The sequence below is a fragment of the Danio aesculapii genome, chromosome 7 (genome assembly GCF_903798145.1).
Source record: "Danio aesculapii chromosome 7, fDanAes4.1, whole genome shotgun sequence".
Taxonomy (NCBI): Eukaryota; Metazoa; Chordata; class Actinopteri; order Cypriniformes; family Danionidae; genus Danio; species Danio aesculapii.
Window position 1 is genome coordinate 22,623,348 of NC_079441.1, and position 27,839 is coordinate 22,651,186.

The following is a 27,839-nucleotide window of genomic DNA, read 5'->3' on the forward strand; positions in this document are numbered from 1 at the left end:
GGCAGTTCATTCCACTGCGGTGATCCCTGATAAAATAAGAGACTAAGCCGAAGGAAAATGAATAAATGAATGAAAAACTAGACCTTTTTTCATGACTAAAGTGCATTCTGCTGTAATCTGGCGTTGAATCAGTCAAAAGGGCTTGACGTGTTTATACCACTGCAATATGGCTGTGTATACAGAATTCCAACACATAATTTCTGGCCAAACGGCTTCCAAAAGTTGATTTTGATTGGTGCCCTTTAAGCTAACTGCTGTAATTGTTTTCCACATTGCAATGTTCCTGTTTAAATAAACGACTTAATTCACTGGCACTAAAGGATGTTTCTAACCTCAGGTTCAACCTGCGAGAAGCCATTCGTGCCAGTGAATGGGGATTTCTCATGCGCCAAGACAAAGGAAGGGATGAACTGTACTCTGATATGCAGACAGGGTTACAGCCTTGCCCAGGATGCCGTGCACAGCTACTTTTGCGCCAATAATGGAATCTGGGAGCCGCCCCGCTCAGCAGACAGACCTGATTGCTCCCGTGAGTATTGCTTCAGCGTTACTCAACGTTTGTCTCTGCTTGTATTTTCCATTTTACATACACAACCTCATGCACATACAGTCTTGGTCTACAAACATTACTGTATTTCGATTTTTAATGCATTTTATAAAACATTTTACTTTGAATCTTTTGTGTGCAGTGAATAGAATTGCAAACAACGGATTCAAGCCCTTTGAGATGCTGTTTAAAGCCTCCCGCTGTGATGATCTAAACTTGGTCAGGTCTTTCAGCGGGGAGTTTTCTAATGTTCTTAAAAATACGGTGAGATCTGACACTGGTTTACATATGCGTGCACACACACAAAGGTCACATGTTGACTGTCTTTTTTAACAATAATCATAATCCTACAGGTCCCTAACATCTGCGGGGGAGATGATGTCTCTTGCAAACTGGAAATGGCTTTACCTGCACAGTGCCTGGAGTATAATTATGATTATCCCAATGGATTTGCTATAGGTAAGTAAACTTTTAAACTCCTGGATCCTGTGCGGGTTCAGAGTGACATCACCAATATATTATTTTAAATCTGTATACATGTAGCTCTTTGGTGAGCCAGTAACCTTATATATATGCTACCATTTGAAAGCTTAGAACCTCTATTTTCACTTTGACATTTATGTTACTCTAAGAAACGTATTTACACTTAAAGTCCCCATGAAATTAAAACTAACCATATGATTTTGTAAGCTCACATTGCTAGTTAGTGTATGTATTTAAGAAAAAAAAATAGTTTCCCCTTCTAATCTTTAATTAAAATCTGAAAATCCACTTCCTGTTTGTTTTTAGTTAATTTGTCAGAAGGGGTAGAGGTGTCCCAATTCTCTTTAGCTTGAAGGCGTAGGGCTAAGGGGAAGCGGTAGATACCCCTTCCAATGGAAATTTTTCAGGACCACACTCGAAACCAAGGGGTAAGAAAATTTCCCAGAATACACCAGCCACAACGGCTGCATAGCTGCAACTGGAAGTAAGGAGATGCACAAATTAGTATTTTTGTCATTATTACTAATTATTACAACAAACAAGCAAATGTTTGAAAATATTCATAACCGTGTTCGTGTTTTATCGTCATGCTTTTATAAAAAAAAACGCTAAAATAAAAACCGCTAAATTTCACTATCTATAATCCATAATAATAACTCCTGTATAGCAGTTCCACATGATTCTTACACTCGATGACACTCGAATACCCTGTCAGAAAAGTCTAGTGGCTGGGAATGGGCTTTTTACAGTGTCTGCTATAATGTTAATGTTGTTTTTTTGTGTTTACATAGATTAATATGGCCACGGTGTAAATGCACAGTGTAGTTACAATCTTTTTGACCCATTATTTTGTCATGATAACATGATATTGTTGCCTTCAGTGATTTCCTGAAGATAAATACCAAAGAATAATGCAACTGGAATAACTACAGCAGTCGCGATGATCTGATTTCATATGAAGCAAAAGATCGCGATGACATATGATGACGTGTGCAGGTGTTGTAGTGCTGTCCCATTTCTTAGGGGTAAATTTTGAAGCCCTTCCCCTTCACACTCTGTTTCATGGGCCAAGGTGAAGGGGTAAGGGTACAAAAATAGAATTGGGATTGGGCCTTAATATCTTAGGAAATGTGCCCAGCTAACATTTTTAATCATGTGCTCCAACTGTCAGTTTTGACAACAAACAGAAATGGTAAGGAGAAGTAGTCTGTTAGATTGTAAGAACTCTCTCCAAACCCTTTTCCCCATATTTCTGAATGAAATGCCTACTTTACTACATCCAATCAGCTCGCAGTAGAAAAAACAAACCACGCCCACTGTTTTCTAATTTAATATTCTGTTTCTCTAGGAACTGCGCCACAATACGGAAAAAATGGTCGCAGCTTCTGATTCATGTGGACTTTAAAGTTACTGGTGGAATGAATTTATGGTTTTCACCAGGCAGTGTGTTTTTATTGTCTATTTTGTTTTTAAATTTGTTTATTTTTTAACTGTTACAGTTTTTGGTGATTTAAATAACTTTGAAATAATAGAATAGGACATTAGATAGAAAAACTTAAGCAAAAAGTAGAAATCTCGATGGAGATTATGTTTAAAATGATTAACGGAATTATCAAAAACTAAAATAATATAGAAAATTTTGAAATAGTACATCACAAATTTAAATAAAATACCTGAAAATAAAATGAAAGTCGAAATTCTACATCACTATTAAGACTTTTTATATTTGGTTATTGTTGTTCATGTTAATATTTTAACAACAACTAATTTTATTATTCAGCTTTGTAGAGTTCAGTTTTAATTAGTTTTATTGTGCTTACGCACGGATTAGTCAAAAGTGTGTAAGTTTGCTTAGTTAAATTGTTTTTAGTATTGGTGAGTAGATTTGAAATAGTTTTAAACATTTTATTCAACTTACAGTATAAAGAGATTTTAATTTTTGTTAAGATTAAAGATTCAAACATTTATTTTTATAAAACGAGTTTGTTATAAAATATATAGAGGTGACATCATGGCTCATTGGTTAGCACTGTCGCCTCACAGCAAGAATGTTGCTGTTTTGAGTCTTGACTGGACCAGTTGGCATTTCTGTGTGGAGTTTGCATGTTCTCCCCGTGTTTGCCTGGGTTTCCTCCGAGTCCTCCGGTTTCACCTACAGTCCAAAGACAATGACTATAGGTGAATTGAATAAACTAAATTGACCATAGTGTATGTGTGTGAATGAGTGTGTATGGATGTTTCCCAGTAATGGGTTGCAGCTGGAAGGGCATGTGTAAAACATATGCTGGATAAGTTGCTGGTTCATTCCGCTGTGATAACCCCTGATTATTAAAGGGACCAAACCAAAGAAAAATGAATGAATAAATGACAATAAATATTTTTTCTTCTCAGGTCCTGGAGGATGGGGCAGTAATTGGGGCTCTCAGAATGGAGAGGATTATGCATATTTTGACAGCGGTTTTGCTCCAGAGCACCAACTACAGCAAGATGCTTCATCACAGCATGGCTCTCACATGAGGACCAAACGCCATCGGAAAGTCACTGGCCCTACCAGAGAGCAGAAGATACAAATCCATTTTAACATCACAGGTAGAGAAATACTAACTCAGAAATTTTAAACCCTAAAAGTTGTCATGTTACATGGCGATTATTAGTTTTACACCCAAAACCAGTTGCAACTTCTCCCAACACCATTCCTTTTTCCCAGCAAGCATCCCGCTGCCCTTGTCGAGGAACGACTCGGCGGAAATAGTCAATCAGAAGCGTCTACTGAGGGCGCTCGAGCAGCTGACCAATCGGCTTAAGCGGACTCTGGCTAAGCAACCATTCAGTACCTTCCATGTGTCATCAGAGATGATCGTGGCAGACCCCAAATCCCTGGAGAGCAAAAAGGCTACGCTCTACTGCCGTCCAGGGTCTGTTCTCAAAGGCAGGGTGTGTGGTGAGTTCCAAAACGAAGTAAATACGCATTCTCCATGGCACATCTGATGTAGATTCAGCAGTGAAAAATGCAACCAGCATTTTTGGGTTTGGGTGAAGTGCTGCAAGCGTCTGGAAAACATTTGCGGCAAACTGTTTCGCTTGTTGCAAATTTGCCACAAATTAGCAACAAGTTTACCACAAAAACTGCTTTGGAAAGTGCCAGCTAATAGCACATGAAGTAACTGCGAGTTTCTGATTTCTGACCCATAGTGCAGTGCCCAGTAGGGACGTATTTCTCCCTGGAGTATGCGGAGTGTGAAAGCTGCTGGAGAGGCTCATATCAGAATGAGGAGGGGCAGATGGAGTGTAAGTCATGCCCAGACGGGTCCTCCACACCGTACCTCCATTCACGCAGCCAGGCAGAGTGTAAAGGTAATTCCCCAGCTTGAGTCGGTGGTCCGTTCGTAGGTTTATTTGTGAACATTCTCTAAGTGTGTCTCTTTGTTTGTGTGTTTGCATGTTTCCAGCGCAGTGCCAGCCTGGCAGCTCATCATTAACAGGGTTGGAGACCTGCGAGTCCTGCCCTTTAGGGGAATACCAGCCTGGTTTTGGCTCTCAGGACTGTCTGTCTTGCCCTTCCACTACGACCACTGTCAATAGAGGCGCTCTGGATGTCAACGAGTGTGGTGGTGAGAATTCATTAAAAATAAAACAGCTAGTTTTGACATAATATATGTGTGGCCTGTGTTTATTTATTTTGCACACATAATAAAAACACACGTGCATACATATATTCGAGAAATGTTTATTTAGAATTAGATGTAAAATAAATACTGTATGTATATAATACAAATTTAAATATGTAACAAAATTTTTTTTGTTTCTATATATTAGACCCCTTAGTAGACCCCCTAGTATTTCACGATTTCTTTTGTGATGTTTTGCGATAAAAGTGACTGATTTTTTTGTGGTGGTAATTCACAGAAATTATCTATATGAGCAATATATATATGAATATATATAGAATATATATATGAGCAATTCCAGTGTTATGGATGTGACATTTGCAGTAAAAACTCAAAACATAAATTCACATAGAAAGTAAATGTTAACATTATATTGAAACATCTGTTTATATTTTCCAGAACCACTGACCACAGAGTTAAAGGATCAGAAAAATATCAATCTGTAAACATGTTTTGTACTTTAAATGAGAATAAATAAACATGTGTTTACAGAAGTCTGTGAGTTTACAGTATACAACATGCATTGTAGAAATTCTGTCAATTAAACTGCACAACCCAAAAGAAATAGTGCCAATCAAAAGGAGAAGAGTCGGCTCACTATAAAACAAAAAGATTTTATTTTATTTTATTTTAAATTTTTGCAATTATGAGGAAAAGGTGTCGGTTTGGATGTGACACCTCTCGGTTATGGATGTGACAGCTGTGAAATTGCCACTTGTGTGACTTTGATAAATCAAATATAATAGTTTGTAAACATTGAAAGATACATTTTTGAGGATTTCTAAAGTACTGTAAAATACTTGCTTACACCAAAAACTTAGAAACAGTTTCTGTATTTTGGTGAAAACTTTTTTCAAGGCATATATATATATATTTTTGTTTCTATATATTAGACCCCTTAGTAGACCCCCTAGTATTTCACGATTTCTTTTGTGATGTTATAATAGTTTGTAAACATTGAAAGATACATTTTTGAGGATTTCTAAAGTACTGTAAAATACTTGCTTACACCAAAAACTTAGAAACAGTTTCTGTATTTTGGTGAAAACTTTTTTCAAGGCATATATATATATATATATATATATATATATATATATATATATATATATATATATATATATATATATATATATATATATGATGTCTTATTTACAATATTACAGAGGCTGTCCAGAGGAGCGTCATCCTTGAATCTCCATCATCGTATGCAACATCTATAAGTCATGTAAAACAATTAAATGCAATTTTATGATTATTTTGCGTTTAAATTAAGAATTTTGCAGGATCGTAACTTTTTTTGTTGATTTTGCATTAGATTCAGCGATTGCAAAATTGCAAAAAACTAGGGGGTCTGAAATATGTGTGTGTATCACATGTACATAATAAATATATAATACAAAGACATATAAAAAAAAAAGCTTTTATTTTGGATGCGATTAATCTTTGCCCAGCACTAGAAATTACATACATTTTTTAATTCATTCGTTTTTTTGATTCAATTTATTTACATTTCTGTCATTTTTTCCAGTACCGTGTTCTGCAGGTCATTTCTCTCGTACGGGTCTGGTTCCTTGTTACCCATGTCCAAGAGATTATTACCAGCCCGAGGAGGGTCGCTCTTACTGCCTTTCTTGCCCTTTTTATGGTACCACAACGATAACTGGAGCCCGAGCCATCCAGCAGTGCTCCAGTATGTCACTTTTCCTTTATTATTTCCCTCATATCTGTTTTCCTTCCATTTTTTTTTACTTTAGTAAACTGTGATTCAAAATTACACGACTATTCATTGTCACATGATCTTTTAGAAATTATTTTATTCTAATTTGCTGCCATATGATCTGTCGTGGCAATTTTAAATGAAGAGACTCTTACTGATCAAGAGACAAAGTCTTAGAAGGTTTACTTCCAAAAAGATTTGATTCTTTGCAAAGAATAGATCTGACAGTCACACAGGAACACCGGTTGCTGCAGAGTGTGACACAGGCTAACCAGACACCGGGTTATATCTTCTTTCCCCTGCTTCAAGGCCCACTTTGTCACAGATGACACCCAGCTCTCTTTAGAGCATTCCTCCTCTGAGGATCAAGATATAGCTCCCAGGATTTAGACACTGAAAATGAATGCATATGTTTAAAAGCAGATGACCACCTTCTGAATAACCCTTCTTGTAATATATGCTTTTGTATCATCTTTTCTTAGGAAGGCTTATGCTTCTCATTATATGGTGATTCTAGTAAGAAAGAGAAGTTTTATAGAAATCAATGTTTTAGTAATAATTTAAAGGATTTTTCCACCACATTAACATTTTTATTAATTAAAAAATAATAACACAGTTTTGTGATCATTTTTCCCTAAGATTGTTTTTCCCCAAGATTTCTGATGAATGGAAAATAACAGCAATTAAAATATTTAAAAACATTTTGAAAGGAAATCTTAATGACCCCAGAGTTTTTAATTGTAGTGCATTTGTCCATTCATGATGCAGTTTATGAATGAACAATGTTTTTTAAATATGATTATTTACAAATGCTTACACACTACTAAAGTACTGTGATATAAAGTGCAGATGCATTTACAAGACAATTGTGTCTTTAGAGTTTTTTCTTTCATTCACCAGTGGAACATATGAATACATTTTCAGGCTTTGGGTAGATGTGTGAACGATTTGCAATGAGAATCCAGTGCACATAATGGAATCTGATTCTCTGTACACACAGGAAAAAAGTGCCTCAGTGTGGAAAAGATGAGGATGATGAATGCCTTAGGAAAATGTTTTCCAGTTTTGACAGCAGAAATTCTCCTCTTTCACATCTTTTTTTTAAATGCGTGTGTTGTGCTTATTCTGTCTGTTTCATTTTCTCATTTGTGTCTCCTTATACTTTTTCCCCTCTTTTCTCTTGGTCTTACTCAGGCTTTGGCTCAAGTTTCTTGCCTAAAGAGGAAAGTGCGACAACAGCGCCAGAAGTCATTGTGAGAAAAGATTATCAAGCCAGTAGTCAGGTGAGTCTTTTTTCATTCTCACCGGATGGTACCTGAATCTAAAAAAATCATCCAATTGATCCTGGTGTGAGGCAGCTTGGTGGCTCAGTGGTTAGCACTGTAGCCTTACAGCAAGAAGGTCGCTGGTTCGAGTCCCAGCTGGTCCAGTTGGTATTTCTGTGTGGAGTTTGCATGTTCTCCTTATGTTGGCGTGGGTTTCCTGTAGGTTAATTGAATAAACTAAATTGCCTCTAGTGTATGAGTGTTTCCCAATACTGGGTTGCAGCTGGAAGGGCATCCACTGTGTAAAACATATGCTGGAAAAGTTGGCAGTTCATTCCGCTGTGGCGACCCCTGATAATTAAGGGACTAAGACGTAGAAAAATTAATATATGAATGTTCCTGTTGTATATTTGGTCCTATATTGTGAAAGTATTTAGACGTTTAAGTATAACAAATGGACATTTATATAGTAACAAACATATTAATAGTTTATATGAAAAGTTCTTGTCTAAACTTGAGATCAACTGACATCGTACAGCCACTAAATAGCTAACAAAATAGTACTGAAGAAATTTCTTGCATCATTTGTTTACAAATGTCAGTTGTTTTGCAATTGTATTATTTAATGCACTGAGTATTCCAGTGAGTATTTTTGGTTAATGTCACAGCACCCCCTGGGGGCTGTAATAAAATAGCTGTAAATGTAGTTGTACTTTCTACCACAGATGTTCCATGAATGCCTCTTGAATCCGTGCCAAAACCAAGGCACTTGTGAGGAAGTTGGGGTCGGATATGTGTGCACCTGCCTTCCAGGATTCACAGGTTTGGCATGTACAATAACCATAACTCACGTGTAACATTAAAAAACCAGCTGTTAAGTTCAGTCGGCTTATGGAAAACAACTTTCTAGACCTTCATAGTTTCCCTACGTGTTGTTGTTGTCTCATATTATGTGTTGTCTGTGCGATGCTCATATTATATTTAGGACTGCACAGCTGAGCCAGCTAACTTATACGAACGCTTTTTTAAATAATTCAACTCCAAGTCTGGTACTGCACTCATAATTTTGATAGATTTACCTCAGTCTCTGTGGTTGAAGTGATTCACTGCCCACATTTTTCCCAATTTTCCTCATTCATTGCCTTACAGGAGCCAAGTGTGAAAGTGACATTGATGAATGCGATTCTGCTCCTTGTCAAAATGGCGGCTTGTGCAGAGATGGCATGGGAGATTTTCAGTGTCAGTGTCAACCTGGATTTGTAGGTAAGGGAACACTCATATAACCTGACAACAGGTCTGCTTCACTCTAAGATACCCCAGTCAAACCAGTCCAAGTTCTACGAGTGAATTGTTTTAGGCAATTAAACCCCAAATTCCTCTCTGTTGAGGGTTTTGAGTATTTCCTTTAGTCTAACCATTGTGATGGATTTAGATGTCTGTGAGTCTCTTGAGTCTGCCAGTGGAGCTACACAAACTCTCATTCTCAGAACCTTACAGCACTTTTCCATTCAGGCCATTGTTTCTCCACTTTAAAACGTGGCCATGATTAAACATGTGACTGCCCTAGATGTGTAGAATTAAACTCAAATGTTTTTATGGTGTTTTTTCCCTAACTCTGTGTTTGTGTCTGGGGTGTTTTGTCTGCAGGGGCAGTAGTCTAATAATCGAGAGTACAGATATTGGTGAAGTTCATATCCATTTTTTAATGATTTGTTTTCACACATATATATAGTGCATCCGGAAAGTATTGATAGCGTTTCACTTTTTCCACATTTTTTTATGTTACAGCCTTATTCCAAATTAAATTAAAAATTGGATTAAATTCATTTATTTTCTCAAAATTCTACACACAATACCCCATAATGACAACGTGAAAAAAGATTGTTGAAATTGTTGCAAATTTATAAAAAATTAAAACCTGAAAAATCACATGTACATAAGTATTCACAGCCTTTGCCGTGAAGCTCTAAATTGAGCTCAGGTACATTCTGTTTCCACTGATCATTCTTGAGATGTTTCAGCAGATTACCTGTGGTAAATTCAGTTGATTGGACATGATTTGAAAAGGCATACACCTGTCTATATAAGGTCCCAGGGTTCAGCTAAAAAATACACAGAAGCTAACAATGCAAGACAGGCTAACAAATTGAAGTATTTAAAAAATTACCTCAGGTGTTCAGTGCTAGATTTGTTTTTGTGTTGCCTCCTTAAAAATGCTGGGGGAAAATAGTGTGGTGTTTTTATTCCCTTACACTAAATGTCATTAGTAAATTCACTGTTCGAATAGTCAGATTACATGAGCTGGATTCACTGGTCAGATGTACTAGAAACAGTAGACTGAGGATATCTGTTGGTTGTCAGAAATAATGCAAAAAATTGCATAAAATGAAAATAATCAGATTACCAACAGTTCAGTTTTGGAAACATTAAGTGGAAGGTGATGGTCCTTCATGCAGCCAGATGAAGTCTTTACGTCTTTGTGTGTGTTTAATGTGTCTTTTTGTCTTTGGAAGGCTTGCTGTGTGAGGCAGAGGTGAACGAGTGCAGCTCTTCTCCATGTCTGAATGAAGGAATCTGTGTGGATGAAGTGAATTATTTTTCGTGTAGCTGTCCAGATGGATTCACAGGTCAACCATATTCACTCACATATAATGCCATTTATGTTACACTGAACTAGATGAACTAGACCTAAAGGTCCTGTGATATTAAAATAAAGTTTTTAAGATGTTAGTATTAGTATGTTAGATTTAAGGATATCTACAGTCAAGTCCATAAATATTTGGACATCGACACAATTCTAACTTTTTTAGCTCTATAAACTAACACAATCGATTTGAGATTAAATGAACAGCAGACTGTCAGCTTTAACCGGAGGGTATTTACATTCAAATCGAGTGAACGCTGAAGGAATTACAACAGTTTGCATATTTGCCTCCCACTTGTTAAGGATCCAAAAGTAATTTGACAATTGGCTTCTAAGCTGTTCCATGGCCAGGTGTGTGTTATTCCCTCATTATCCCAATTATTGTTGTTGTATAAAACCAAAAATTTTAGAATTGTGTCAATGTCCAAATATTTATGGACCTAACTGTACAAGCTAATGTGCTCCAAAACAGTGCCAAAATTTGCGTTTAGAAGATACACACCTGATATATACATCCAAAGCTTGTAGTTTGTCACTTCCGCCTAAATCAGGGGTGTGAACTCGGTCCTGGAGGGCCGATGTCCTGCATATTTTAGTTCCAACCCCAGTTAAACACACCTGAAACAGCTAATCAAGATCTTTCTAGGTATACAAGAAACTTCCAAGGAAGTTTGTTGAAGGAAGTTGGAGCTAAACTATGCAGTACACTGGCCCTCCAGGACCGCGTGTGGACACCCCTGGCCTAAATGGAGGAATGATTTTTGATCACCTCATACTTCAGTTTCTCTTCAAATCTTGACCGATCAAATGCTCTCTAGTATATGCCCCACCCCCTTCAAGACACTTCTCATTTGCATTTAATTTGAAACAAAACGCTGTTGGCTGTTTTTTATTAAAAAGAGGCGGAGCTACACTATTCCCCACTCTCCTTACATGAAACATCGAATAAAAATGCACATTTCAAAGCACTTCACAGGACTTTTAAATTGTATAACAGCAATCTTTGAGTTACACATGATGTTTTTGGTCATTTATGTGTAGGTCCACGCTGTGAGTTGGAAATAAATGAGTGTGCTTCCAGCCCATGCCAAAACGGAGGTGTTTGTAAAGATTTGGAGGGTGGGTATTTCTGCACATGTGCTCAGGGCTTCACTGGCGACAACTGTGAGGCTGACATTAATGAGTGCTACAGTGCCCCCTGTCTGAATGGAGGAACATGTGTAGACGCTATCAATGATTTCAGGTTAGTGATGTAGCCTTTGTGGGATCTGATCATGCATATATGCATTATGAGAATATTTGTAATTCATCGCATGAACAGACATGAACAATACCGCTTTTGCCTCACACTTGCTTTCAGGTGCGAGTGTGTGAATGGATACAGAGGGAGACTGTGCCAGGTGGACGTAGATGATTGCGAATTGAATTTGTGTTTGAATGGCGCGACCTGTGTCGATGGAGTGGCCACTTTCATCTGCCGATGCCCTCCTGGGTTCAACGGAACCAGGTGTGAGACAGGTATAGAGGGAAAGAGATGAAAATCATCATCATAGAGAGAAGTTAGCTGTATGTCACTCTAATAGAGATTTAATAGAGATGCGTTCCCAGAAACATTTGGAAAATTCCCAACAGCTTTTTAAAATGATCGACTAGGCTATTCATTTTCACAACCTGTAATTCAGAAGCAATTTTTCATTGATTTCTTCAGATAAAGTTTGATGTACTGTGACAACAAACTAACCTTTAAAACATAAAGTTCTTCCCCATTCTAAAACAGCCATGTATTATAATTAAAATAGAAAAGCTTTTGCTTTGAACTTCAGCATTTGTTCTGACATCAGACAAATAAATTCATTAACATTAACAAAAAAATACTTAAAATAATGTGATGATGCAATCTCTTGATAATAACATCATATGTTGCCAATTCCCTTTTTTTCCAGAAATGCCTTACTCCTTTGATCTGGAGTTTGAAGTTTCTGGTATCCACGGTTACGTGATGATGGATGGCCACATGCCATCTTTAACTCAGATCACATGTACATTCTGGATGAGGTCGTCAGACACTGTTAATTATGGAACTCCTGTCTCTTATGCTGTGGAGGGAAGTGACAATGCCTTCCTCCTCATTGACTATAATGGGTAAGAGCTGTGCTAGAAAGATTTGGATTTATATATAATAATATACACTCACCGGCCACTATATTAGGTACACCTTACTAGTACCGGGTTGGACCCCCTTTTGCCTTCAGAACTGCCTTAATCGATTGTGGCATAGGTTTAACAAGGAAGTAAACTGGAAGTATACATCAGAGATTTTGGTCTCTGGTATTGACATGATAGCATAATGCAGTTGCTGCAGATTTGTCGGCTGCACATCCATGATGCGAATCTCCCGTTCCACCACATCCCATAGATGCTCTATTGGATTGAGACCAGGTTACTGTGGAGGCCATTTGAGTACAGTTAACTCATTGTTATGTTCAAGAAATCAAGTCATGATTTGCGCTTTATGACATGGTGCATTATACTGTAGCCATCAGAAGATGGGTACACTGTAGTCAAAAAGGGATGGTCATGGTCAGCAACAATACTCAGGTAGGCTGTGGCATTGACATGATGCTCAATTTGTACTAATGGGTCCAAAGAGTCCAAATATCCCCCACACATTACACCACCACTACCAGCCTGAACCGTTGGTACAAGGCAGGATGGATCCATGCTTTCATGTTGTTGATGCCAAATTCTGACCCCACCATCTGAATCTTGCAGCAGAAATCGAGACTCATCAGACCAGGCAACATTTTTAAATCTTCTGTTGTCCAGTTTTGGTGAGCCTGTGTGAATTGTAGCCTCAGTTTCCTGTTCTTAGCTGACAGGAGTGGCACCCAGTGTGGTCTTCTGCTGCTGTAGCCCATCCGCCCCAAGGTTTGACGTGTTGTGCATTCAGAGATGCTCTTCTGCATACCTAAGTTGTAACGAGTGGTTATTTCAGTTACTGTTGCCTTTCTATCAGCGGAACCAGTATGGCCATTCTCCTCTGATCTCTGGCATCAACAAGGCATTTGCGCCCACAGAACTGCCGCTCACTGGATATTTTTTCTTTTTGGACCATTTTCTGTAAACCCTAGAGATGGTTGTGCGTGAAAGACCCAGTAGATCAGCAGTTTCTGAAATACTTAGACCAACAACCATAAATCAACTTTCTTCCCCATTCTGATGCTCAGTTTGAACTGCAGCAGGTCGTCTTGACCATGTCTACATGCCTAAATGCATTGAGTTGCTGCCATGTGATTGACTGATTAGAAATTTGCATTAACGAGCAGTTGGACAGGGGTACCTAATAAAGTGGCCAGTGAGTGCATATGCTATTATATGGGTAAATTAATAAATTTATTAATTAAATATATGTAATAAAAGATGCTTATGTTTTGACAACTTTTTCATTATGTAATTTTCTCTTACTCAGTCTCCTAGTAATGTTTAACCCTGCCTTTTTGTTTTTGCATTTTTCTTTCTCTTTCTTCCATTACTTTCAGGTGGGTCTTGTATGTTAATGGAAAGGAGCGGATCACAGACTGCCCAGCAGTAAATGATGGCCTCTGGCACCACGTTGGTGTAACATGGCGCAGCAAGGATGGCGATTGGAGAGTTTACATTGATGGGAGTCCCTCAGATGGAGGGAAAGGATTGTCCATTGGCACTACAATACCAGGTTACCCTTTATACCTGATAAAGAACTCAAACTCACAGCCATTTTATTAAGACATTTATTGCTTTATGGGTACTACAGAGAAACCATGTGTCCTTGTGCTTTATTCAAACAGGAGGGGGCGCTCTGGTTCTTGGGCAGGATCAAGATCAGAGAGGAGATGGCTTCAACCCAGTGGAGTCTTTTGTGGGCACTCTTAGTCAGCTTAATATATGGAACTATGTTTTAACACCACAGCAGGTAACACTTTATACACATTCCTTACTATCAAGTTCACAGAGCTTCCTGAGGCTGAAAAAGTAGGCATTTTTCTGAGCTGCTCTGAGATCTACAAACTGTAAAATCATACCTCACTATTCTCAGATCAGGTCTCTGGCCAGCAGCTGTCCACATGATCTGCAGAAAGGGAACGTGTTTGCCTGGCCTGACTTCTTAGGAGGGGTCACAGGCAGAGTGAAGACCACCAGCAAGAGCATTTTCTGTGCTGGTAAGAATCAATTATTGTTAACTAAAAGTAGCAATATTTGTGCATGCTATACATTACAGAGAGTATAAATGTGTGTTCATTAAAGGGATAGTTCACCCAAAAATAAAAATGTACTCACTATTTACTGATATTTTAAATAAAGTTGAAAACCTGAAACGATTGACTTCCATAGTAGGAAAAACAAATACTATGGAAGTCAATGGCCGCAGGTTTCCAGCGTTCTACAAAATATCTTCTAAAGTGAAACATATTTGTGAAGGGTGATTAACTGATAACAGAATTTTCAGTTTTGGGTGAACTTTCCTTTTAATACTTCAATATGTCAATATGAAGATACATTCTCTAACTGTGTGTCACAGGGCCATAACATTGAAATTACTTAAAATGTTTGGTATAAATAAATATGTTGTCAGAATCTGTAGATATAATGCTGTATAGATGCCACCGGATCACGCAGGGGCAGATTTAATGATTTGGGGGTCCTAAGCAATTCCAGCCATTGGGCCAAATGTCCTAAAATGCACCCTTTCTACTTTTATATCATTTTTATTTGTTTAGCTGTTTATTTATATATCACTCAGACTTGGTTTTTGCATTTTATCTTTATGCAATCTCTACATTTTAAATGATTAGTTTTCTTAAAGTGCATTTACAATTAAAACTAAAAAAAATTATTTAAATTTGATTGCTGGACTGCTCCATGATTGGGGTTGGTGGGCAAATTTGTGCAGATGTATTATTAATATTTTATTTTATAGTATTATTATTACATAACATTACATTATTGTAATAATATTACATTTCATTTTATATTAAATCATATTTAATTACCTTAAAACTTTATTTGTTTGACTCTCACCATACAAAATATAATAGAAAACAATGCTATATTTTATAGGTATAGTTTATACTTTTAGATATTTATTGGGGTCCCCCAGATTTCTTGGGGCCCTAAGCAGCCACTTACCTCTCTTATTGGTTAAATCTGCCCCTGCCAACACGTTTAAATATCTATTTCTACAGTACACCTCTAAAATTATTAAGTAAATAAATAAAAACACACAGAACGTATAGAAGAACATATAGAAGAAAAACTAGTCCTGGATTACTAAATTTTATTATATTAATAAAAAAAGACTTCTTTTTTTATTAATATAATAAAATTTAGTAATACAGTTGAAGTCAGAATTATTAGCCCACCTTAGATTTTTTTTCTTTTTTAAATATATCCCAAAATGACATTTAACAAAGCAAGGAAATTTTCACAGTATTTCTGATTTAAAAAAAATCTGGAGAAAGTCTGATTTGTTTTAGAAGTGTCTTGAAAAATATCTAGTCAAATATTATTTACTGTCATCATGGCAAAGCTAAAATAAATCAGTTATTAGAAATGAGTTATTAAAACTATTATGTTTAAAAATGTGTTGAAAAATATCTGCTCTCCATTAAACAAAAATCGGGGAAAACTAAACAGGGGGGCTAATAATTCAGGGGGGCTAATAATTCTGACTTCAACTGTATATATACATATTAGGGCTGCACGATATTGCAAAATTTTAATTTACTGCAATATATACAGTATTGCGATATAAATGCAATTTGACCAGATGGCTTGAACAGCTTTTAAAGAATTCATAATTTAAGATCGATGTAGGGGAGTGTATCTGCATAACATACAGTATAGGCACATTTTTAAAATGACAAGCAAAGTTTAATGAAAAAGTGACAAGATTCTAATAAATTATGATTTATGATTTTTCTGGGGAGTCAAACAGTATTCATGAACAGAAATTAAAAATCACTGTATAATAATAACAACAACAACACAACAATGTATCGTGTTTATTGAGTAAAAAATCATATAATGTACACTTTAAGCTACAAATGTTTAATTTATTGTACCCAAATGGCTTAAATTTGCTTAAAATGATGACAGTCACAGACCTTAAAAATATATAAACCATCATTCATTCATTCATTTTCATTTCGGCTTAATGCCTTTATTAATCTGGGGTCGCCACAGTGGAATGAATTGCCAACTTATCCAGCATATGCTTTACGCAGCAGATGCCCTTCCAGCTGCAACCCATCACTGGGAAACAACCATACACACTCATTCACACACATACACTACGGACAATTTAGATTTTCCAATTCACCTTCGTACCGCATGTCTAATAGCTGTACGGTGACATAACACATTATGAAATTTCACTATACTAACAGATAATGTCCAGTCATGCACAAACATAACCACTGAGAACACATTCTCAGTTATCAGTGAAATAAATGTCTCTGTAGTTGTGAGGGAGTATAACATTTGTCTTTTTCATGGTCTTTCTTAGACTGCCCCCTGGTGGAGACTTCTGTTCCTCATCTGTTCTCATCCAGTAAAGCTGTGAGTCCAGGCTCTAAGGTGCAGTTCTCTTGTAGTCCCGGCTTCTATCTAGTGGGGGAGCCAGTGCAGCTATGCTTAAACAGAGGCCAGTGGAGCCACGCAGAGCCAATATGCGAACGTGAGTGATGTGAATCCTCAGATATGAAGCAGTGGGCACACAATGACTGTTTAAACAATGGCGCTTGTTAATAATGGCCTCTACAGCCACGTTTACAATTTTATACTTACACTGTACTGACCAGTGCAATCATACACTTTTTATTTAGCATTTTCAAAAGCAGATAAATGGGCATCACAAATTGGCAAATAGTTTCGCACACTGACATGCACTGCATATACAATCTAGTCCTCACTTTATTTATTACCCAGAAGAAGGAATGTCATGAATCTACACCAGGGCCTCTCTGTTTACCTGTAGGTGTGGAATGTGGTCCTCCATCTGACCTGGAGCATGGACAATATCATGGAGAGGATTTCTATGCTGGGAGCTCAGTGCTTTATCAATGCAAACCAGGTTTCTACTTGCTCGGGGAGAGTAAGATGCAGTGTACTAATAATGGTAAATGGATTGGCAACCCACCTGCCTGTCTGGGTAAGCGATACACAGCAAATGAGTGAAAGAACTAGAGAGAGAGACACTGAATAGACAAAAGGTCTATATCAGGGTTACCAAACACTACTTTAAATGGGGACATCTGGAACCTGGAATATCATTTTACATGTTTAACAGAAGAACAAAGGCATGCAGAGTGTGCATGATAAATGAATGACAAGCAGCTTTTCATTTGTCATTTACACTTTGAATGCCTTATGTTGGTTTGTGATCATGTTACAGATGTGGATGAATGTTCTTTGGGCTCTGAATGTGATGAACATGCTAGCTGCCAGAACACTGATGGTTCACATATATGCACCTGCATAGCTCCTTACAGTGGGGATGGAAGAAACTGCACAGGTAACACATTTTCATTAAAAGCTGTACAATTAAGTACAATTAAGGTATTTATTATTATATAGGTGCATTTTGGACCAGGGGTCCATTCTTTGTACCTCACATAAATGATCTAAGATGATTTGGCAGATCCTGGATCTTTTAATCTTGATAACTGATCTCTGGCTAATTTGGTTCTTCAAACAAGTTCGCATATCAGATTGAATAGTCTGGATGAACTGATCTGAGATCACTGTGTGTGTTGTGAAGGACAGATCTATCGATCCACGAAATCATGATCAGCAATGCAATGATTGGCTGATGACACAGCAGCGTAATGACATCATCTGATTAATATTCAATTATCCATGTGAGCAAAATTACATAAAATTAGCAGTAAATGGTTTGTTAAATATGACACGCAATAACTTTCCACATTTGTTGTTGCTGCAGGCTTTACACTTTCATGTGTCAAAAGTATTCATCATGTATTTCAATGCATATCTATGTATTTAGTTCTACATTTAGAGAAGATTTTCTTTATTATAGTAGCCTAGCTTAGGTTTTTTTAATCGGCGTAAGGAAACTGTATACATTAATTTTGCATCAAAAAAGCATTTTGATATCAGTAAATATATAATATACACATAAGTGGTCAAAACACATGCATGACTGCATAAATTAGTATCCTTTTTTTAAAAAAGTCGAATATTTGTGCATGTACGCGTTTGCATCTAAAAAGATCATATCATTAAATTTTCACTTTGAACCACCAGGGGGCAGTCTTTGTACTTTTTGGAGTGCAGATTGCATAAGATTTATTAATATATATTTTTTAACTTTATATATTGTTAAAAAAATATATTTACTATTTTCCCAAGTGTATACAACTACTGTAAGAAATTATCAACATTCGGTACATACTTTCAGTACTATCTTTGCTTTAACTGACTCGATTTAATCCTGTTTATGAAATGAAGCTGCTCCCACACAGGTTTGAGCTACCGGAACTGTTGCTATGACAACAAGTCTCAGATGAGTTTTGAAGAACTAAACGATCCTGGATCGGGTCAAATCGTCAATAACCAAATCCAGATAACTGAGTAATCCACGTATCGAAGAACGGACCCCAGTCTGCCACTGCTTTAAACATTAGACAACATTGTTCAGTATGACACTTTAAAATCACCATTATATTATACTTAAAGGGATAGTCCACAAAACTTGAAGATTTACTGACTGCTTCCTGAACCTCAAGTGGTTATAAATCTTTATGAGTTACATTCTTCTGTTGAACACAAAATAATAGATTTTAAGAAATCTGAAAACATGTGACCATTGACATCTATAGTACATGTCAAATACTAAGGAAGTCAATGGTTACAGGTTTCCAGCTTTCTTCAAAGTATCTAACAGAAACTCAAATAGGTTTTGAACAAATAAAGGGAGAGTAATTGATGGCAGAATTAAATTTTTTGTGTGATCTCATTAACAAATATGTTCATAAACTGACGAAAATTATTTATACATTTTTTTATTTTCACTAGAGCCGGTAAAATGTAAAGATCCAGGTGTTCCTGAATTTGGGCAACGAGAGGGCACTAATTTTATCATGGGAAGTGAGATAGTCTTTTCCTGTAAGGAAGGCTATGAGTTGATTGGCTCATCCCAACTTTCCTGCACAGAGGAGGGTTTTTGGAAGCAGGATGTTCCATATTGCAAAGGTAAGCCTAGCTTTGAGATCTTTGTAAGTGATTTAATTAAAATAAAGAAATTTGTGGTTATAATCAGAAATGCTCATACAATAAAGTTTTCTCAGTGTTATTCCACTGAAATAGATATACTGTTTACATATAAGTAATATGGATATGTGACATTTAACAATCTTTAGCTTTGTTCAGTCTTGCTTCTGGAAGACCTCAGTATTTTTAGTACTGCGCATTAATCTGAACCTCTGCCAGAAGCTTTTATAAGGCTTTTAGGCCTGGTCATTTCACATTTCTTCATGCCAAATAAAGTTAAATGCATTTTGCTTTGGTTGATTTCCGGAACACTCAAGATGCTTTTTTAAAGGAGTGGTCCAGTTTGTATTTTTAAGGCTTGGTTGTGTTTATAGAATGAAAAGCAATGTGTTCTCATGCTTCATTTGTACAAAATCACATTATTTTTTTCATATATCTTACTTTCATTATATACTGCTACTTAGCTGGAATGAAAACAAATGTCATATTTCCTAGTTCCTCTGAAGGCCCGCCCTCAAGAGGCTCTGATTGGTCAACTAACATAATGTGCTGTGATTTGTGGATCGGCTCCACGTCACCAGGAAAAGAGTCACGCCTCCAATAGTATGCGCTAGCTGTGCCTCTGCTGTGTAAATACTTTCAGTCAGAGTAGCTGTTAGCCATATCAGTTTGAGCCTGAATCAGACAGAAAATGAAAAGCACTCAGCTGAACCTCACGCCTGCTCTCTAGCATAAAATCTGACAAGTGTCTTTCACATTTGTTCGGATTATAAGCGTGTGTAAGTAATATGAAACGTTCACATATCTTTCGTGAGAATCTTTATTTGAGATGTAGAACGCAGGGAAAGTGGCCTCATAGAGAAACACTGCGGTGCTGGTGAAGACTGTGGGTGTTTACAGCGGTTTGACGGATAAATATGAAGTTGTAGCTAAATTGTTAGCAGTACCAAACAGCATTTCCTGTTGTTTACATCATTGTTTATGTTCTCGCTACAACATACTGTTAACGCTAGAAACTGTGCATGTAATAGATCAATTTTAACAAATAAAAATACTTACAGCATGTGGCTCATAATCCACAGCTTCTTCTATTATTGTAGTGGACCACCCCTTTAAATGCAGTAATGAGAATTGCTGTCTGAGGCCTGCAGTGCCAAACAACACTGAACATAATTTGCTCTTCCTCCAACACAGCGCTTTCCTGTCCTCATCCTACTCTTCCAGAATATGGAATCCTTAAAGGGGCAAACTTCACATACGGAAGCAAGGTGACTTTCAGGTATCACTGTCAGTGATAGATGTAGTTAGTTTCTTGAGGTATTGTATAGAGATCTATGTCAATATGAGAAAGACTGCTTGTTTTAACATAATGGGTGTTACACAATATTTTTGTGCCTTTGTGTGTAGCTAACCATATATATATATATTTATTTATTTTTTTTGCTGTGGTGCAGTTGTGAGAAGGGATATGTTCCTCTGGAGCCAATAGAAAGCCAGTGTCAATCTGATTTGAAATGGAGCAAAGAACCTCATATTTGTCAGCCTATAACCTGTGGTGAGCCTCCAGTGGTGGACTATGCAGAGTATACACTCAATGGGAAAATCTACCTCTCCACACTCTCCTACACCTGCATGGAGGGATACAGGTAAATTTTTATTTAATAACTATGCAGTTAAAGTCAGAATTATTAGCCCCCTTGAAATATTAGCCCCCCTGTTTATTTTTTTCCCCAATTTCTGTTTAACGGAGAGATTTCTTCAACACATTTCTAAACACAATAGTTTTAGTAACTCATTTCTAATAACTGATTTATTTTATCTTTGCCATAATGACAGTAAATAATATTTTACTAATTATTTTTCAAGACACTTCTATACAGCTTAAAGTGACATTTAAAGGCTTAACTAGGTTAATTAGATTAACTAGGCAGGTTAGGGTAATTAGGCAAGTTATTGTATAACGATGGTTTGTTCTGTAGATAAAATAATCGAAAAATAATATAGCTTAAAGGGGTAATAATTTTGACATTAAAATGGTTTTTAAAAAATTAAAAACTGCTTTTATTCTAGCCAAAATAAAACAAATAAGACTTTCTCTAGAAGAAAAAATATTAACATAAAAATGTTAAAATTTCCTTGCTCTGTTAAATATGCTCTCGTCATTTGAGAAATATTTAAAAATGAAAATAAAATTCAAATAGGGGCGAATAATTCTGACTTCAACTGTATATGAAAACCTTTCTGGAGAATATGGTTGATTCCTACACAAGCTGAATGTATGACTCTCTTTTTTGGTGTAAAGATTGCAGGGTGCTATGGAACTGCAGTGTGAGTCATCAGGAGAGTGGACCCCTCCTCCCCCCATGTGTGCCAGAGTGGACTGTGGCAAACCTCCTCCTTTGAAAGATGCTGTGATTAAGGGTGACAATTTTACTCTGGGTAGCAAGATCTACTATATTTGCAAAGACGGGTAATTTGCTTCATATGTGTATTTTAATGTCAAAGACTTTGACCAGATTATATTTTTCTGGCATATCAAATATTTTTTGTAATCAATAATGTGAGTTGCTAAGAGTGAATTGTAAAATATGTCTTATTTTAGTTACACCCTGCTTGGTGAAGAAACTCAAGAATGCCTCCCAAGTGGCAGCTGGACTCGTAATTCTTCTCAGTGTGTGCCTCGGTCCTGTGGGCCACCTCCCCAGGTTGATCATGCCCTTCCTGACACTGGACACCAGCTTTTTGGGGACATCGCTATCTACTTCTGTGATGATGGGTACACTGCTGGTAACAATACAAAACTGTTTTGCAATGCTCAAGGTGTTTGGGCACCCCCAGATGGCTTTGGAATACCTCACTGCATTGCCAACTTCTGTCAGCGTCCCCCTGATTTACCTCACGCCATTCTGGATTCTATCAATAAACCGAAATATGCAAGCAACACAGAGGTCAACTACAAGTGTGAGGAGGGCTTTGTTCTCAACACAACAGGAACCCTAAAGTGCTTGATAGGGGGAGCGTGGACACCTTCGCCTTTGGACATTGGCTGTATGCCTGTCAGATGCTCAAAGCCACACAGTATTGAAAAGGGTTATGTAAGCGGAAACAACTATGGTTTTGGAGCAGTGATTGCATACAGCTGTGATAAGGGATATTTTATCCGAGGAGAAAAGAAGAGAATTTGTAAAGCCAGCGGTGAGTGGGGAGGTGTGTTGCCAACATGCCAGCCTATTTCCTGTCCCAGCCCACCTCGCTTGGCAAATGGTTTTATACAGGTAATTTAATATTTTTTTTACAAGGGATGCATTGGTACCATGTTGATTTTTCATAGCCATGTACAGTGAGGTCAATAAGTATTTGATCACCATGTATTTTTCAAGATCTCCTATCTAGAAATCATGGAGTGGTCTAGAATTTTCAGCATAGGTGCATTTTGACAGAATCAAAAAATCCGGAAATCACATTGGATATTGTTTTATCAATTGAATTTTTAATTACTGTGTCAAATAAGTATTTGATATCAGTGTGTGCTTTTCAGCCAGATTTCTGACACTCAAAGACCTGTTATTTTGCTTTTAAATAGTCTAGCTACACTCTGCTCATGATTCTAATTTAGTAGCACTTGTTTAAGGTCTTTAGCTGTCATAAAGACAACTGTGCACCCCACAATCAGTCAAATGTCCAAGTAGCAAGATGGGCTAAACAAAAGAGCTGTCAAAAGACACAAGAGTCAAAATTGTAGACCTTCACAAAGCTGGAAAGAGCTATGGGCCAATTGCCAAGCAGCTTGGTGAAAAAAGAACAACTGTTAGAGCAATTGTCAGAAAATGGAATGCCTAATGATGACTGTCAATGTCCTTCGGACTGGGGCCCCACGGAAGATCTCTCCTCCTGGGGTATGAATCATGCTAAATCAGCCCAGAACTACATGGGAGAAGCTGGTCAATGCCATGAAGAGAGCTGTGCATCATGCTCTGGGGTTGTTTTTCTGCAGAGGCGACTAGACGACTGCACTGTATTAAGAAGATGAACTGGGCCATGTATTGTGAGATATTGGGCAAAAAAACTTGTTTAGTCAGTCAGATCAAGATGGGTTATGGCTTGGTCTTCCAACATGACAATGAAATTGGAAAACCAAGCAGTGGCTCTGTTAGAAGCATATCAATGTTCTGGAGTGGCCTAACCTGTCTCCAGAGCTAAATCCAATAGAAAATCTTTAGAGGGAGCTGAAACTCTGTGTTTCTCAGTGACAGCCCCGAAACCTAACAAATCTAGAGAATATCTATATGGAGGAGTGGGCAAAAACCCCTCCTGCAGTGTGTGCAAACTTGGTGAAGAACTACAGAAATTATTTGACCTCTGTAATTGTAAACAAAGGCTTCTGTAGCAACTAGACCCCTCCATGATTTCTAAGTAGAAGATGCTGAAAAATCACAGGGTGATCAAATACTTATTGACCTCACCGTATGTACATACTGATGATGTCAATATTACATAAATATCCTGCTTTGTTTTAATATTTGGTGATATGTATTTTATCATTATGTATTTATTGAACTTTTTTCTCTCTCCGTAGGGCCAAATAAGAAAGAACAGCTATGTATACAACAGTAGAGTAACCTATGGTTGTAATGATGGTTATCGTCTAACTGGGAAGCCTGAGCGTACATGCATGGCCAATAAGCAGTGGTCAAACAGCAATTCTCTTGTATGTGTTCTTCTTACATGCCCAACCCCACCTGATATCAAAAATGGCCTTTATCATGGCTCCACCTTTGAAGTCGGCAGTAAGGTAGAATTTGTCTGCAACGAAGGATATGAACTCATTGGAGATGCTGTATGGACTTGTCTGAAATTTGGAAATTGGGACAAAAGCATAATCCCACGTTGCTCCCCAGTACAATGCCCTGAACCACCTTTAGAGCAAAATCACCTTGTACTGCGTGGATTAGATTCTGACTCAGGAACTGTGGAGCTTTCTTGTGAGGAAGGGTATGTTCTTCATGGCGCAAGAACTCTTCGGTGTACTCCTTCCCAAGAGTGGAATGACTCATTTCCAGTTTGCAAACAAGTGTTTTGTGGACCTCCCCCTGAGGTTGCCTTTGGTGACCCATCAGACACACAATCCTACTTTGGTAGTGTGGTGACCTACTCTTGCATGGATGGCTTCACACTCCGCAAAGAAGGTTCTGTCCACTGCCAGGCAAATGGGAACTGGAGTAAGCCCTATCCCCAGTGCATTCCTGTTGAATGCCCACACCCTGAGGACATACCAAATGGAATTGTGGATGTTCAAGGATTAATGTATCTTAGTACTGCCGTCTACAGCTGTAAAGCTGGATATGACATATTAGGTAACAGCACTGTGCTTTGTGGTCAGAGTGGAGAATGGCTAGGAGCTATACCAGTATGTCACCCTGTTAAGTGTGCTGCACCCAAGGAGATTCCCAATGGCTCTGTTAGGTACTCCAAGCTTCAATTTAGCCAGTCAATTACATATTCCTGCCAAAGAGGGTACCGCATACAGGGCCCAGAAACTCTCACGTGTCTTGAGAATGGACAGTGGGACCAGGAGGCACCTACTTGTGTGCAGATCTACTGTTCTTCTCCCAAACCAATTGACAATGGATTTGTAGAAGGACGAGATAGGAAATTTGGGGTTACTATCTTCTATAGCTGTTTCCCAGGTTTCCTGCTAGTTGGAAATAATCATCTCACTTGTGAAGATCATGGCTGGTCAAGCTCTGAGCCCAAATGTGTTCTTGCTGACTGCGGCCTGCCTCCTCATATTGATTTTGGGGACTACTCAAAGGTTCAAGAACCATCAGCAGAATACGACATGCTTACAAGTCAACAGTTACCAGTAGACAACAGCTTTTTGCATGGTTCCCTGGTTAAATATCATTGTCATTCTGGATATGAAATAATTGGTGCCATCATGTTGATGTGCCAGGAAGATGGCACGTGGAATGGAACCGCTCCCATGTGCACTCCAGCACAATGTGAGGCTCCACCAAGCCCCGAAAATGGATCAGTTATGGTAACCGATAGCGCACTTGGCAGCCTTGCAGAGTACAGTTGTAACGAGGGTTATGAACTCAACGGACAAACCATCAGACAGTGCATTTCTGGGCAGCAGTGGAGTGATGACGCTCCTCGCTGTTTGCCCATCTCATGTGGTAATCCTGGAGGCATTGCGAATGGTGAGGTGATTGGAAAGTCTTTTCACTTCAAGGAGCTTATCCACTATGAGTGCCATAGTGGGTTTGTCCTCGAGGGTGTTGAAACTAGAACTTGCCAGGTTGATGGGAAATGGGACAACAAAGCTCCATTGTGTAAAGAAGTCTCTTGTGGGCGGCCTGTCGTATCAAAGGATGTTTTAGTAAGAGGAGATGATCATACATTTGGTAAGAGGTTGCTGTTCAGCTGCAATCTCGGGTTTATCCTACTAGGAGCACCAACCATTGTTTGTTTGGCCAATGGCAGTTGGAGTGAGGTTCCTCCCAAGTGCCTTCCAGCCAACTGTGGTCAACCACCGTCAATTGAGAATGGCAGAGTAACAGGCACGGATTATGGTTACAATGGTATGGTTAGGTATGCTTGTGACATTGGGTACGTCTTAACTGGAAATCCTACTCTAATATGCAGAGCTGATGGACTATGGGACGACCCTCCTCCACGGTGCGACATAATCACATGTGACCCACCTGAGGATATTAGCCATGGTTACCTTAATGGATCAAGCTTTAATTTTGATGATATTGTGGAGTATATTTGCTTCCCAGGATATGAGATTGTTGGCAGCCCAGTTTTGCGATGTGCTGCTGAGGGTGTCTGGCTGGGGCAAGTTCCAGAATGCCGACCGTGTGTTTGCAGTCCCCCAGTTTTCAAGTACGGCTCTATTCTCGGTCGAGACCACACCTGTGGAGCAAGCATTTGGTTTCGATGTGATGATGGCTACAAAATTCTTGGCTCTTCAGAGGCCATATGCGACAAGGGTGGAGTGTGGAGTCCAGGAGTACCCATCTGCACCCGAGGGAGATGTTCCATCCCTCCCCCAGCTGTGCCTAATGCTGTCATTCAAGGAAGCACTGCCTACACCATTGACACGGTCACCTACCGATGTAGGCCAGGATATAACTTGAAAGGTTTCCCCCATATTTCCTGTGGCAGGTTGGGAAGGTGGGGTGAGCCCAACCTGAGCTGTGAACCCATTTCTTGTGGAGTACCTCCTCTAATCTCAAATGCAGAGACTATGGGAGCAGTCTTAACGTATGGCAGCAAAGCTCAATATAGGTAAATTAAATAACAACTTTATAAACTTTATAAACAATAACAAATAAATTGTTCATTGAAAATTCTCAGATTCTTTAAAGTACACATTTCTTGATGTAGGTGTAAAGAAGGCTTTGAGTTGGCAACCAAGACAGACTCAATTACCTGTCAAAGTGATGGCACCTGGTCCAAACATGGCGTCAGATGTCGGCCTTCACCCTGCAGTCTACCTGCTAACCTCACCCATGTAGTCATCACAGGCAAGCAGCTCACACCTGTAGGTGGCACAGTCATGGTCTCCTGTAGGCCAGGATTCTATCTTGAGGGACCTGGATTATCTGAATGCACTGTAAGTGATATGCTTAGATGATCATTGTGTAGAAACTTCATTCATCATATTGTAATAAATTTGTCATTTTCCAATAATTTCTCAATCTTATCCTCTTTTAATTTCATCCAGGTCTCTGGCAAATGGTCTCCCCCTGTTGTGTCTTGCTTGCCTGTTATTTGTGAGAAGCCTTTCCCTATTCTCAATGGCTTGGTTGAGGGCATAAGCTACAACTATGGAGATGTTGTAAACTATAGTTGTCATCAAGGATTTTTGCTACAGGTATTAACATTATTTTCATTCATTCATTTTCTTTTCGGCTTAGTCCCTATATTCATCTGGGGTCACACAGCGAAATGAACCGCCAACTTATCCAGCATATGTTTTACGCAGCGGATGCCCTTTCAGCCACAACCCAACACTGGGAAACACCTATACACTCTTGCATTCACACTTATACACTATGGCCTATTTAGCTTGTTCAATTCACCTATACCGCATGTCTTTGGACTGTGGGGAAAACCGAAGCACTTGGAGGAAATCCATATGAAAATGCAAACTCCACACAGAAATACCAACTGACCCAGTTGGGGCTCGAACCAGCGACCTTTTTGCTGTGAGGCAATGGTGCTATCCACTGCG

The 27,839-nt window shown here is 38.3% G+C and overlaps 1 protein-coding gene across 2 annotated transcripts in view; it reads left to right on the plus strand.

Moving 5' to 3' along the window:
• Window positions 1-27,839, plus strand: part of svep1 (sushi, von Willebrand factor type A, EGF and pentraxin domain containing 1) — a 111,699-nt gene that overhangs the window by 70,657 nt on the left and 13,203 nt on the right. For both annotated transcript variants that reach the window (XM_056461305.1, XM_056461306.1), the window contains exons 12-40: window positions 338-529; window positions 690-811; window positions 901-1,006; window positions 3,422-3,619; window positions 3,738-3,971; window positions 4,223-4,384; window positions 4,480-4,641; window positions 6,227-6,388; window positions 7,610-7,698; window positions 8,406-8,502; window positions 8,830-8,943; window positions 10,194-10,307; window positions 11,366-11,567; window positions 11,685-11,842; window positions 12,268-12,466; window positions 13,864-14,039; window positions 14,152-14,276; window positions 14,400-14,523; window positions 16,869-17,039; window positions 17,340-17,513; window positions 17,757-17,876; window positions 19,400-19,576; window positions 20,789-20,873; window positions 21,049-21,240; window positions 21,897-22,064; window positions 22,197-22,869; window positions 24,171-26,890; window positions 26,990-27,218; window positions 27,330-27,479. In XM_056461305.1, coding sequence (XP_056317280.1) covers window positions 338-529; window positions 690-811; window positions 901-1,006; window positions 3,422-3,619; window positions 3,738-3,971; window positions 4,223-4,384; window positions 4,480-4,641; window positions 6,227-6,388; window positions 7,610-7,698; window positions 8,406-8,502; window positions 8,830-8,943; window positions 10,194-10,307; window positions 11,366-11,567; window positions 11,685-11,842; window positions 12,268-12,466; window positions 13,864-14,039; window positions 14,152-14,276; window positions 14,400-14,523; window positions 16,869-17,039; window positions 17,340-17,513; window positions 17,757-17,876; window positions 19,400-19,576; window positions 20,789-20,873; window positions 21,049-21,240; window positions 21,897-22,064; window positions 22,197-22,869; window positions 24,171-26,890; window positions 26,990-27,218; window positions 27,330-27,479 — 7,595 coding nt within the window. The remainder of the gene's footprint in view (window positions 1-337; window positions 530-689; window positions 812-900; window positions 1,007-3,421; window positions 3,620-3,737; window positions 3,972-4,222; window positions 4,385-4,479; window positions 4,642-6,226; window positions 6,389-7,609; window positions 7,699-8,405; window positions 8,503-8,829; window positions 8,944-10,193; window positions 10,308-11,365; window positions 11,568-11,684; window positions 11,843-12,267; window positions 12,467-13,863; window positions 14,040-14,151; window positions 14,277-14,399; window positions 14,524-16,868; window positions 17,040-17,339; window positions 17,514-17,756; window positions 17,877-19,399; window positions 19,577-20,788; window positions 20,874-21,048; window positions 21,241-21,896; window positions 22,065-22,196; window positions 22,870-24,170; window positions 26,891-26,989; window positions 27,219-27,329; window positions 27,480-27,839) is intronic.